This window comes from Myxocyprinus asiaticus, chromosome 47 (genome assembly GCF_019703515.2).
Source record: "Myxocyprinus asiaticus isolate MX2 ecotype Aquarium Trade chromosome 47, UBuf_Myxa_2, whole genome shotgun sequence".
In the NCBI taxonomy this organism is placed as follows: domain Eukaryota; kingdom Metazoa; phylum Chordata; class Actinopteri; order Cypriniformes; family Catostomidae; genus Myxocyprinus; species Myxocyprinus asiaticus.
The window spans coordinates 12,034,028-12,047,757 of NC_059390.1; the positions used below are offsets into that span (position 1 = coordinate 12,034,028).

At 40.1% G+C, this 13,730-nt stretch overlaps 1 protein-coding gene across 1 annotated transcript; it reads right to left on the minus strand.

The window, feature by feature from the left end:
* Positions 1–915: 915 nt before the first annotated feature.
* LOC127436946 (inner nuclear membrane protein Man1-like) lies at positions 916–13,701 on the minus strand. Its single transcript, XM_051691490.1, has 13 exons — positions 12,261–13,701; positions 9,435–9,475; positions 9,250–9,319; positions 7,208–7,284; positions 6,867–6,946; positions 6,557–6,702; positions 6,252–6,353; positions 6,022–6,124; positions 5,483–5,661; positions 3,090–3,171; positions 2,845–2,950; positions 2,610–2,688; positions 916–2,453 (listed from the first exon to the last, which is right to left on the minus strand). Exons 1-13 carry the CDS (start codon positions 13,654–13,656, stop codon positions 2,290–2,292), a joined length of 2,625 nt encoding a protein of 874 aa, XP_051547450.1. The 5' UTR covers positions 13,657–13,701; the 3' UTR covers positions 916–2,289.
* Positions 13,702–13,730: the final 29 nt, after the last annotated feature.

Genomic DNA, 13,730 nt, shown 5'->3' on the forward strand with positions numbered 1-13,730 from the left:
GGTTTATAATTTGCAAACAATAAAAACCACTGCAAACGTATACATTAGCTGACAAACTTACACTATAAGGCTCGTTGCTTTCCATTGTCAGTTTGCTCGTTCCTGTTGCGTGTCCTCAACCTGGCAACCCGCGTGAGCTTGGAGTCTGAGGGGGAATGGGAGACAACTCTCTCCAATATTTTGAATTTGGACTGCAGTACCCATTTTAAACGCTTAATGTCAATGTTACATATTGCTCCTTTAAGTTAGAAAATTAAATTAAATCTTTATTAGCATAAAATACGAAACATTAGTTTAGAATTAAACAAATATTAGTTTATTATAAGTTTGTCATTTTATTAGCATAAATTGTTACACTTATAAACTAAAATATATAATAAATAAATATTAATACATTAGTTTATTTGCAGTGGAAAAATGTTAAATTAGTTTATAAAATAAAAAGAAATATTAGTTTATTATACGTTTATTTCATTTTATTAGCATAATATTAGTTTATTAAATGAACTGAAATAAAGAAAACATTTTTAAAACTAAAGCATACTAACGATTAATGCAAAAGTCTACTGTCTCGTAATGTATAAGAATATGGTGGTGACACAAACACGCAAATAATCCTATACTCTTTTAAAAATCACCATGGTCCTCTCAGTGTCCAGAAAAATAAAATTGTTACTATAGTTATTGCTTTTACAGTAAAACTGTGGTAACTTGGTTTTAGCCACCAGTCATCTAAGAAAAGTCTGAAAAATCCTAAAAGTTCTTTCACTGTTTGAAGATCCCATATGATGCAATGATTTTACAGTAGTAACAATAACTGCAGTAACAATATTATGTTAGAAGAAACTGGCTACCATGACACATTTTTGCAGACATTCATGCCGATTATGCAAATGAAACTACACACAAGGAATAAACATTAATAAACAAGTACATTTTATTTACCTCATATCAACCCCAACTGCATCTAAACAAAAGCGGACACATTTTTGTTATCCAAATCAGACATGAAAGCAGCATGACATGCTGTTTATGAATGTGTCCCGATACAAAATAGGATCAGAACAGATCGTCAGATCTTCGTTAATAGGCTGTAACTGCAGCACAAATGTGTACAAGAAAATCTGCAACCAACTTCTATCAAAAATGTCTCCTTTGGAATTTTAGAAGAGGTGAGGGACAGATTAAAAACAGTAACAGCGTGGCATTAAAATTTCCAATGGAGATGGGTGAGGAAAAATGTTAATATCAATCTGCACCAATTATAATGGGAAAAGCGTATCATTCAAAATATAAACAAAACAGTAAATAATTCTATACTTTAATATAATCAGGCTGTGACAACTGAGACTAGTGTTCAGAAACATGGCATTGAAAGGGATCAGAACCGTTGTTCATTTCTCTTGCAAAGCCACGATGACCCCAATATGACTCCATATGACACATCTCTGAATGCAGCAATATCAGTGTAGTTACTCTGCTGGCAAGAAACGAATGAGAGCTTATGACGATTTGAATTTTAGACAGATGATTCCAACCACCACCATTCAATGAAATATTTACAGCACCCGTTTCTGGAGTGCGTGCATGCCGTTCTCGGACTAAAAACTACAAAAAAGGAAGAGGCGGCAAAAAAGAGAAAGAAATAAAGGGAATACATCAGCTAAAACATCCTTAGACAAATAAACATCCACAATATATGTTACAATTCAAAGCTTAAATATAGGCATACTTTTACCAGCACATGCAGCTATGTATAGCCCAACAGAGCTCCTTAAAATAAAGGAGGGGAGTTAGTTGTGTAAAAAAGCGGAGGGCAAAAATGACAACTGTTTGTTCACTCTCATTCATGTATTTAAATCTGAATAGAGTTGGAAGCCATTTTGTTTCCTTGTTAAATCCATGAAGACGGTATATCTATAAAAAAAAAAAAATACAATAAACAGAAATTTGTGTCCACTTGCACCCGTTATGGGAAGGAAAGAGGATTGTGGTATCCAACTCTCCAAAACAAAGTTTTTAAAGGACCAAGTCCAAGTCCACACCAGTGTGTGCATCTCCCTTGCTTTGCTTGACACAAAAGGACAAGAAATGAAGAAAAACACAGCAGCTCACAGGTTTAAACACCATTGCTTGCATATGGCTGACAGGAGTTGATTGGGTGTCATCAGGTTGCCCAACTGTCAAAGTTCCTCAACTTCTCACTGGTAAGGAGGATACAGGAGAAAGGAGCTTCATATACAGCAAAAGAGAGAGCAGAGAAGATGGTGGTGGCAGTTAACATGTCCCTCAAGACAAACCAAGCGAGCTGGACGTGCTGGATCGCTGGTTCAGGCGCGACATGCTGTTCATGCTGGAGCTGGAGGGCTTCAGTGTTGTGTTGCAGCCCAGGGCTTGTGGGAAACGCTGGTGGTAGCGATCCAAACGCAAATACTTCACGGTAACCAGCTTACCTAGGAAGGTGTGTGACAGGTTGGATGATTACCTACTGAAATATGCAATTTTTTTTTATTCAATCCAGCAAGTACATACTGTTATCCTGGTCTTGTTGAAATATGGGCTAAAGTTCTGATAACAAGCAGTCTTGAACAAAATCAACAATCATTTACCATCAAACCAGGAGCCATGAAGCGCTTTGAAAGCTTTTCCAGAATGCTCTGCTGAAAGGCACTTCACATAAACGCAGCCCTAGACAATAATGAAAATGTATAGAAAAGAATTTAAAAACTCATTTGTTAACCATATTTCCAGACGGAACACCTGTGTTTTTAAATCTAGGAATGAATGTCTAGACTGCAAATTGCCTGTGTGCCACACAGATGGGTCAGCCAAGAGGATACCCACCTCTCTAGAATTTTTGTCGACGGCTATGTGAACGATTCCATCATTATCACTGCACTTCTCCAAAATGGCTTCCTGAATGGCGAGGTGCCAGTTTTCCCCCACTTCCCTGTTCAAGACAAGGTTTTACTTTTAGTGTAAATAAATGACAATAAGCTCGTCTCTAAACAAGGTAAGGCAGGTAATGTCAATAACGACTATAACACTTCAATTCGTATCTCACATGCAAGCGTTCTTGGGAAACTTACATTACTGGGTCAAACATGTTGCGAATCTTCAAGCATGGCGTTAAGCTGTTTGGTGGTGAATTTCTTCTGTCCAAAGGAAATGCTGAGAAATAAAGGCTACTTTAAGTCCTTGTAGGTGCAAACTGCAATTCTAAACATTTAGATCAGGGATGGGCAACTTTGAAGGTGGTGAGGGTCAACATTTGTTTCTCCTTTTTTACAAAATAATTACAAATACGCACACAATGTTCACCCCCTTACTCAATTTCCTCATTACTGTGGGTAACCTATGCACGACAAATGCAAAGTGCTTTTAAAGATTTTGTTAACTACATTAACATTTTTATTTAATAATATATATAAAAACTAACATAATTATTATTTTATAACTTGCATATTTACTAAAACATGCAGTTCAAATGTACAAATTCATATTCAATTGACAAGCAATATAATTCAAATTTATGTTCAAGAATATTATTCTCATAAAACAGCTTAGAGGCATTAGATAAAATCCAAATATTATCTTCAATAACAATACTGGATACAGGAACATACAGTGTTTCCCCTAGGGTTTTTTTCAGCAGAGGTGCTGTTCCAACGCCGGACTCGTGCTTGCACACGTCGTGGAGAAATAGCATAAAACGACTTTAGAATCATTATAGATGGGTTATTCATTTTCGCCTTGTCCTGTGTGTGTTTACTGGGGGCTTCTGAAGAGCTCTGGGGGTAAAATGTACTAAAACATCTGAACATTTACAACAATCTTACCTAAATCTCAAGGGGGGTTACAATTCTTACCTCTAGTTTTATTCAGATAGAATGATTTTTAAAGTATACAGCCTAATTATGGTCCTCTGCTTCAGTTACTTGTTTCTCAGCAAGACGTGATGCAGTGAGTCATGTGCTGACTTACATTTATGTTGTTGTTCTTGGCAGATACCTTTAACAAATACTATAAACATTTCTGTCATTACTCACCTCCAAGCCTGTATGAATTTCTCTCTTCTGTGGAACACAAAAGGAGATGTTAGGAAGAATGTTAGTTCCAGTCACCATTCACTGTCACTGTTTTTTTCCCATACATTCTCCCTAACATTTCCTTTTGAGCTCCACGGTAGAAAGGAAATCATAAACGTTTGCAAGTGATGACAGAATTACTATCACTTTAACTTTTTACAATAAAATGGCCATTTAGTGTTGACAAAATGCATTGAAAATGTTAACAGATGAAATCCTGAGAGAGAACCCTGCTTAAATTATATGTATATTAAAGATAGAAAAGGATGTTTTTTCATATTATGTATATTATTAATATTATAGTATTTATATTACTATATTATTATGATGTATGCAGATTTTTACATACTATTTAAAACTGACTGATTCTCAGGGCAGAGAAAATACCTCTACAGGTCAGATGGAGCTCCAGATAGATGGAGATGTAACAGGTGTTTAATTGTTTCTCTTCTCCCTGCAGTAGATTCTCTTCACCCAGAGTAGTTCTGGTAGCAGTTTACACAAAGCATTTTTGCTGTGTCTGCCTTTCTTGCCAAAAGTGCTGTAATATGATGAGGGAGCAGCGATATGAAAGGTGGGAAAACTAGATCGCTCTGACATTGTGTGCTTGCAACACTGACAGCTTTGCTTTGTTGATTATAAACAGGAGTGATAGTTTTATCACATCGCTCGCTTACAGAGACGCGGTACAACGCCATTCGCGCGTCGAATCTTAAGTCCAGTAAATATGCGACAAACTTACTTGTGACTTTCTCTCTGCGCGCGCTTACACGAAACTCAACAAGCGTTCAGTGAGGTGCACGAGAGAGGGAGAAAGGGATGTGGAAGAGCTGATTTACTCGCACAGATTCTGAAATTACAGTTTGATACAAATACAAGATTTTTGATTTGTTCATCTGTATGGATTGGTTTACCAATTCACTGCTACATGTTGAAGTGAATAAAAGTGTGCGGTAATTCCCAGCATTCTGCACGTGGAACAAGCGACAGATTTTGTATCCAGGCAAACAAAAGACATGGGTTTCCCGTGTACATTAACGTTAGTGCGCACCAGATCGCTGACTACCTGGGGTAAAATTTTGCACAATTTACCTTATAAATGTTGAACAAGTGCATGCTAGAATCCTACAGTGACTAGCAGGTCTAATAATAAGCGACCTCTTCTGGTCAATGGTTGTAATAAAATAATAGCCTGAATGCAATCTTTACCTGATCCCTAATCAATGAACTAAAATCAATCTTCAGTCTTGTCCGATGGGCTGTATTCAACGGCACTGTGGGCCGCCCGTTGCCCATCCCTGATTACAGAAACTGGGCACTGTATATGAATTCCACAACTTCAGCCTTAAAGCATCCATTAAGAAATAGTGTTACACACAATGAGTAAGCATTACCTTTGCCTTGCCACACTTTTGAGGGCATGCTGGACATCTTATCAGGTGACATTGAGGGCTGAAGCCACCTCCACACAGTGAAGTCTGCCCCTCCAATCCTCTGTGTTTCTGTCCGGATGCGAGACTCGTTGGCTGAGAGGAACTTGACCGCTCTGTCCCACACTTTTTTCATCTTCTTTCTGAAAGACACGCACATATAATTCATTAATTAACGATTAAATGAACAATTTAGAGGAAGAATCACCTGAACTCTTGGACAGTTCTATGTCCTATCACTTAAACATTAAAATAACCTCTGATGTAAAATTCTAATTTGTCATTTTTGTTTGGGATTTTTAAATGAACATGGAACACCCATTTTAAATCCGCAATGTGCTGTATTTTAGAGCGAAACAAATTTCAAGGCTTTTGAAAAATCTTGGAAAAACTGCATTTCAAACCAGAATGGAGTCAGGATTGAGCCCTAAATTTGGTCTGCAATTTTTCAAAAAATTATTTCAGAATAGCGATTCACCCCGTCATTTGCACACAAGGCATACCTGTCCTGAGGCTGGACAAGAGAGTCACGGACATGAGGAATGGGCAGGTATGGCTGTAGGTCCTTATTCTCCTGACAGGCCTCGTTATGGCTCCTCATGACATCTGGAAAAATACAAAACACAGGAATTTAAAATACTCTGTATAATCTCTCACCACTAAATGAGACAATTTCTGTGCTGAAAATATAGTGTAAGTGAAATGCAGTTTGTAAGTAATGGGATGACCTTACCAATGATTCTCTCCACCATGTCATACATCTGCCTTGTTTCCTCTTCTTCTCTGCGCCATCTATATTTCATATAATACACCAAGCCCCAAACTACACCGATGCCTTTAGAGAAACAGAGTTGTAGGGGGGAAAAAAGATTGCTTTTAGCAAAGGCAAGATATTCAGAAGAAGTGCTTGTTAACGCAAATAGTAGCCTTAACACGAAATTGCCTTCTCGGGCCTGTATACATAAATTTTTAATTGACCATCCAAATGGTTACTGATCTCAGGTCTGTGCTCTACTTGTTTAAAAGCATGATGTGCACCTGCGAGGATGAGGAGAACTCTGAAGATCACAATTAAGAAGGCCCGTTTGAAGCGGCAGAAGAAGGACATACGGGGGTGGATGGACTCTAGCCGTAAGATTTCCGATACGTCCTCTACAGGTTGTTTAGGGTCATCACCAATGAACCTACACAAAAAGTGCATACCACCAAAACAAAAGCCACACACACACTAATGGTATTAACATTACATCCTAATATTACATGCAAATCATGAATACACTATATTTTGAAATCTGTGTTCCCTCTGCACACATGCATAAAATGGTGTCTACAAATAGGTATTACATACTTTATCCCGAAAACTTCTTTGGTTTTCATGATCCATTCTAAAGATGTTGCCATCCAGCTTTCATAATCTTTGTTTTGGAGCTTGGAAAAGAAAGGAGTGTTATCAAAATGTGCACTCAAACTGGCACAGCAACTTCTGCCTAAACATAAAACCTATGCATTTCAACACGATGGAAGGTCCATGTTTAATTGAAGAGAAAAAATCCTACTTTGACCCATGTGAATAATTTAAAAGCCACTTTGAAAGGATGAGGCAAGGCAGTGATTTCTTGTTTACAAAAATGGAGCTTCAAACCCTTCAAAAAAAAAAAAGAAAAAAAGAAAAAAAAAAAAGAAACAAACCTTGAGGTACTCAGAGGCATCATTGAAGGAGACACTTCTGTTTAAAGGATTGTTATGGTCCCTACAATCATGTTCTCCTGAATGAACATCAAAAAAAGAGTGCACACGTTAAAAATTGGAGCTTTGAATGTATCAATTCTAAACCATACATGATGATTACACTCAACATGACAACAAAGCTAATTCAGAGGTTAGCAGGTAAAAATAGGCCCTTTCCCACCTACAGTCCTGGTACTTTTCCCTTAGTAATTTTCTAGATGATAACTCTTACGAGGAACGGGACACCCGAGAAGACTTTTCCCATTGCATTCGCACTCAAAAAGTAACCACCGTAGTGACGTCATCTAGTATCGACCATTTTTATTCTGACGTTGTTTGCATGCGCGTTTCAATAGCAACAACAACAAAATCAACGACACAGATGGAGGGCACCAGGAACGGAGCTAATTTTTTTTTGTTTAGGGCTGATTTATATTAACTTTGGCTGCATCGCAAAACATAGGCAGCTGCCTTATCAGTTAATGGTTTAAACAATAGTGTTTTTGGATGAATGGAACTCTCCAAGCAGTTTAAAAAGCACCTTATTTCATCCAACCTTCATCCATCCTCATACAGCCTCCGAAGGTAGCATTTTCCAGTTTTCGGATGCAGCCTGTGTCTTCAGGTAACGGTTTAAACTGGGTTTGCGAGGCGTGTGTGCGATACTCTGTGCTGCCTGCAGCCGGAGTGCAAAATGAGACGAGGCAGCGAAAGTGCTGTTTAACCACGCAGCACACGCTGAACTCAGTGGACGATATGTTAAAAATGCACTATGAACCAATTTATCTTTGACAATAAAGGCTTTTATGACTCAACCTAAATTACTGTATTGAAATCCTCATTCATTGACTTAAAAACGGAATCTTGATGCAAGTTATCCACGCAGTATCAGGCACGCAATACTTCCCTCAGGTAAACTAGATTTAATGACGGTTTAGTGTATAATAAAGTTCAATTACCCACTCTTGATAAACATCTGATTATTTATATCCGTCATCCCAGGAAAAAGTTGATGTAGTAATCCAGAATTCACTTTATTTTCTGTATAGTCACACAGTACAGATGCAATGAAAACTCAAATCGTGTCTCCTCATGAAGTCACACACACATACATGTAAAACAGGTGATTCTCTTTGGATACTTTGTTATATGTTATTTCTGTTAAGGGAACTGTAAGCCTCTCAGTAGCAAGCTAGCAGCTAGTTTGTTTACTATGGTGGCTGTGGAGCTTATTTTAATGAGTTTATCAATGTTTTACATTTAGTCTTTAGCGTCCTCATATTTAAGTGTACTTCTAAATGCCTCCCCCTGCAGCGTGGCAAGTGTCTTAATGTTCGCAAACGGTATGTCATTGCTTAGCTGTCCCGAGCTTCTTTTTGGCTCTGAGCAAAGAACGAAGAAAGCACTTTTCTGTGAGTGTGCCAGAGCCTTAAGTGTATTAAGGATGGGTCAACTCTCCACACTAGTCGAGAAGTTAAACTAGAACATTTTACATTTTAAATGGTTTTCTTTAAAGTGTATGAATGAGCAGACTTCTTTGAGAGGATTTTAGCATGCCATCCTTATGCATCAACACGCTGAAACTCTCTTTGAGGAGTCTCTTAATTCATCCCTTTAAAAGCACAACCAAAACGGTCAATGCACCACTTTTATAACAAATTCAAGACATTTACTGTCAGACTTGAAATTACCTGTTGTAAAGGATGTTCCTGTTATTATGCATAGGCTTATTCATAAATCTCAGCTTTTATGAGGACTGATAGTTTTGTGCAATGACAGGTTACAGATATTTAGCCAGTTATTTAGCCTAACATAAAATATTTTTAATTTTATATTTAGCCTAATATTTGCTGAATTATACAGAATGGCCTAAGTGTACATGCATATATTCCCAAGCAACTCATCTGATCAGTGTCTGGTGAACTTATATTTCCAATAAACCACAGACCACTAGACAGTTTTGTAAATGTGTAGTTTTGCACATGCCTAAATTGTTAACTCACCTGCAACATTAGCCAGGTGTTCATGTAGAGACAGCAGAAGGTTGAGAATGAGTTCTCGATCTTTGATGTCCTGTTGAATCAATGCATAAAGTAAGTGTATGCTCGATGACTGAAGCAGCTCTACTGTCTGATTTAAACTTTAATTAATTGGAAACATGTGAATCTCAGATCAGACAGATACTTACATATGCTTCATCAAACTCTGGTCCGAACGGGTGTTTCTTGACTGGGAAAAAATAAATAAATATTTTACTCACAAGACAAAGCTGTTTTAGTCTGGCTGATACAGTGAGAGACCTACTAAGAGCATTATAATATCATGGCCAGATGGAGTTTCCTAGCCATGCTGGGTGCAGACAAACGGAGTGACTATGACAGAGGGCTGCTCATCGTCATACCCTTAAGAAAGTGACAGCGTGTGAGAGCTTTTCAGTGTCTCACTCGAGTCATTGTCTGAACATTGCGTTTCTCTCCTCGCTCTGGTCCAGGCCTAGATGTAGCATAGTGACTGCCCTGTGTGTCTCAATCATAGGCTGCATTTTTTTGGGACATAAAACATGAGCTGATGTTGCAAGTCATGTAATAACCTCAAAACAGAAAAGAGAAGAAGCAATATAGTCCTATAAAACAACAGCACTGAAGTGTCATGACCAAGCCTGACCAAGATTTAATTTGTTGTTCCAAAGATGTGCAAAGACACATTTTGCATGTGTTATCCTTGCCAATTTGCTGGTTCGATGGCTGTGCTAAAGCTGTCAAACAAATGTAATCTTAAATGCACTTGATTCATCAAAAATACACCTGATTCAATCTAATATCCACAAGATTAATATTATAAATAGGACCAAATTTACACTTAAGCAAGTAAGAATTGATACGCATCTCACAATCTCACTCAGTGTGAGAGTCGGGCATTGAGCCGGATAGAAAAGTCAGTCACTCTGGCTGGCCACAAGCTTCCCGAGTGCCCCGAGAGACAAACAATTAGGCTGCTTTAGCTTGTCTGTGACCTAGATGTCTGCAGCGAGCTCTCCAGTCAAAGCTCCCTCCCTAAGAGACTGGCCATGCCACAAATATACATAGTAATTCATCAGTCAGCTTCCTCTCAAGAGCCGTCTCTGCCTCTAAAGCACTTTACTCTGATGGTACTCAAGCCATTTAAACTGAGTGGCAGTGCACACACATCCAAGAACAAACTTCAACTTTCTCTCGTCTCGGGAAAATGTTTCAAAAGATTATTGCTGGCTATCACATTTTGCCTGTAAGTGATTTCAACATACCAATGAAATATATACAGACTACGGGACCAGACGCGGTTCAAATTACAGGAACAGCTCAATACATAAAATGTAAAGATTAAGATGCTTTTCTGCAGTGATGTATTAATGAGGAATCTAGAAGAGTAGCTAAGTAAAATCTCACATGGTCTCACTTTCGGTGAGAAAACGCCCAGCTGAGAACTGGAAAACTGAGAGATAGTCACAAATATGGTGAGACAAAGTGCTGAGCAATCTGACTGCTAGTTTTTGCCTTGTCACAGACTTCTTGTTGCAGCATTTAGGGAAAAGGTTCAATCAACTACCACAGTCATTTCTTACATTTCACAAAGTGCACTTGTATTTTTAATGAAAACACCTCTCTGCGTCCAATTAAGAGCCAGCGGCACAGTCTATTTCCTGTCTAGAGCTTGCAAATAGTCTGGCATGACAACGGCTATGCAGATTGGGCATGTCTAACTCATGGAGTTGGAAAAAACAATGAGGAGCTGTAAGGAATTTCCAAGTGTGAACTGTCATATATTTAATATTTTCGAGTGTGAATCTGCAATTTTTTTTTAAACTTTATGCAACATTTACTAGAAACAAAACCACACTGTAAACAACAGTGTACACAATTTTATAAGGGAAGTAGCTGACACAAGTAAGGACTACTGCAACCACTCAGCCACAATTAAATGAACAATGGTCTTGTTTGCATTGTCTAGATACTGAAAACTCAGCACAAGTACCTTACTATGAATATGATGGCTGTCATCTGGCATTGTTGTTTATGTCTGCACCATTCACCATGTACTAAGAAAACTTACTCCAAAGAGTACTCATGGACTACTGGATTAAGAGACAGATAAAGATAATTTTTGGGTATCCATAAGCTGGTGATTAAAACTTTAAAATGTACCAAAAGTAGCATGGTACAAGCATGTTTATTGTGCATGATACCACGGTAAAACCATGCTTTTTGGAGATGTACCATGGCAATAACATGGCATTTTTGAGTTACCTTTAAGTAGCATGGAAATATAATGGTGAATAAATATTGTGATCATTCAGTATAAAAATATATGTCAAAGTAGCATGATATAACCGGGTGATTTAAACGCTAAGAAAATAACATGACAGTTACTGAGATTAAGCAAGCAGAATTCAGCTGGTCATGTGATCTCAACATGGCAGCCCCTATGAGGGGACCCTCTCCATGTAGAATAAAACAACTTTTATAAAGTTGCTGAAATTACTGGAATCTACATCTTACATGAGTGCTCATGATTATATACATATGTTTCAATATATACAATTAATTTCTTCAGGAGTACATCTTTTCTAATGAGGAAAATATTACAGAGTGTACTTTTAAATGACTATTTTCATAATGTATCAAAGTTAGAAGGTTCCCAGTATAATTTGCAGCATTAGCTGAGAGAGAATTTATTTAATCTGTAAGCAAAATGACATAACTAAAACATACACAAATGATTCGGAATAGAATCAAATGGGGAAATATATCAAAGCTGAGATCTAATGTAAATACCATGTTCAATGAATATGGTGATCATTCAGTACAATGACACATGTCAAAGTACCATGGTATTACCATCACTTCACCATGGAACAGGCACAGCCCTTATCTGTAAGGGGAGTGCGCCTATAATGCCCCAAAAAAGTTGTTTAGGTATGCAACTCGCTGGATTTAAAAGAGCACGTGTCTGCACACCTTCTACAAGAGATACTTACTGACTGCACCCGCCTCTGAGGTGTTGGAGCCCCGCATCCGCAGGTACATGAGGCCCAGCACCACGAAGAACAGACATGCGGCTGTCAGGAGGATCATGGACAGGTAGTGAGCGCTGAAGCCCCCGGTGGCAGACACCTCCTCTTCTCTTTTAAACTGCTGCAGGAGCTCGTCCTCCGGCACAGTCGCTGTGTGCTGTTTGGACTTGAAGGATGAGGCATGGCTGTAGGAGTGATTCAAACCGGTGTGGTTGGAGTGGTTCGCTAGGTAAGTGGCAGACAGACCGGTGTAGGAGGAGAACCGCGGTCTAAGCCCGATACTGAACCGAGTGCTGCTGCTGCTGCTGCTGCTAGCGGACTCGCCATCTCCGTTGTCGAGGTGGTTCTTATTACTGTCATCCCCGTCGGTACCGGTGAACAAACCAGGCCGCTTAGGCTGATAGCGGCTCAGGAAGCCTCCACTGAGCGCCCTTGGTTCCTTGTCATCGTCTTCCCTCCGTTCCCCCACCATGTCTAGACCTCTGAAGTCTGGGGTATCATGCGCCGTCTTCTCCGAGTCCCAGACGCTCCGGAACGGGGACAAATAGGCTGGTTTCGGCGGACTGTGTCTGGAAGTCAGGCGGCGCTCGCGAGGACGGTCTCGATCCTCTTCCTCCTCCTCGTCGTCTGTGTCGGAGTAATCCCGAGCTAACTGGCTACTATTCGACCCATAAAACGCCTTATTCCCGTTTACAGCCCGACTGTCTCTCTCCGTTTCCTCCAAATCCTCGTCTTCGCCGCGATCTCGTTCCTCCGCCCCTAGGCTGGATTTACTCCGGTCTGCCCACCACGGAGACCTAGATATGCCTTTTCTGTCCACGGATAAACCGAGGGAGTTATAACCGATTAACCGATGGTCGCTCCTGCGAATAGCGGGTGTTTCCGCCGGCCTGATGGGAGTCTGCGACGCGGATCCTCGGTCTCGCCTGCTGCCGCTGCTGTGATTCAGGCCTGCTTTTTTCTGCGGCGCCTCCGCGTCCGACTCGTCCGAGCTGAAGCCCAGCACGATCTTTCCTGTTCTGTCTGCACCGCTGCGCTTTTCGCTTGGCGTCGGTCGACCACCGGCGCTCCGGCTGGCGCTCAGGCGCGTGACGTCACTGCCCGGTGGCCTGGCGCTGGATCCCGGAGCTCGCGCCGCGGCGTTACTGTTGCTGCTGCCGTCGTTGTTGTTGTTGATACTCCCGCTGCTGTTGCGCCCTTTCCCGCCCCTGGATCCCCGCTGCTGTGGCTGCTCCTCCCGCAGTTTTTTCAGTTTCTTCAGGTACACGGGCCGCGTGCTCTCCGTCACTGGGCCCGGGATGAATCCGAGTCGTTTTAATTCAGAGAAAAGCTCCTCATCCGTTAACTGCACGGACGCCATCTTTGCACGAAAAAACGCACACAGCGAGCAACGGCGGAAATGACGTACAAGTAAGCGGACAGACGGCCAACTTG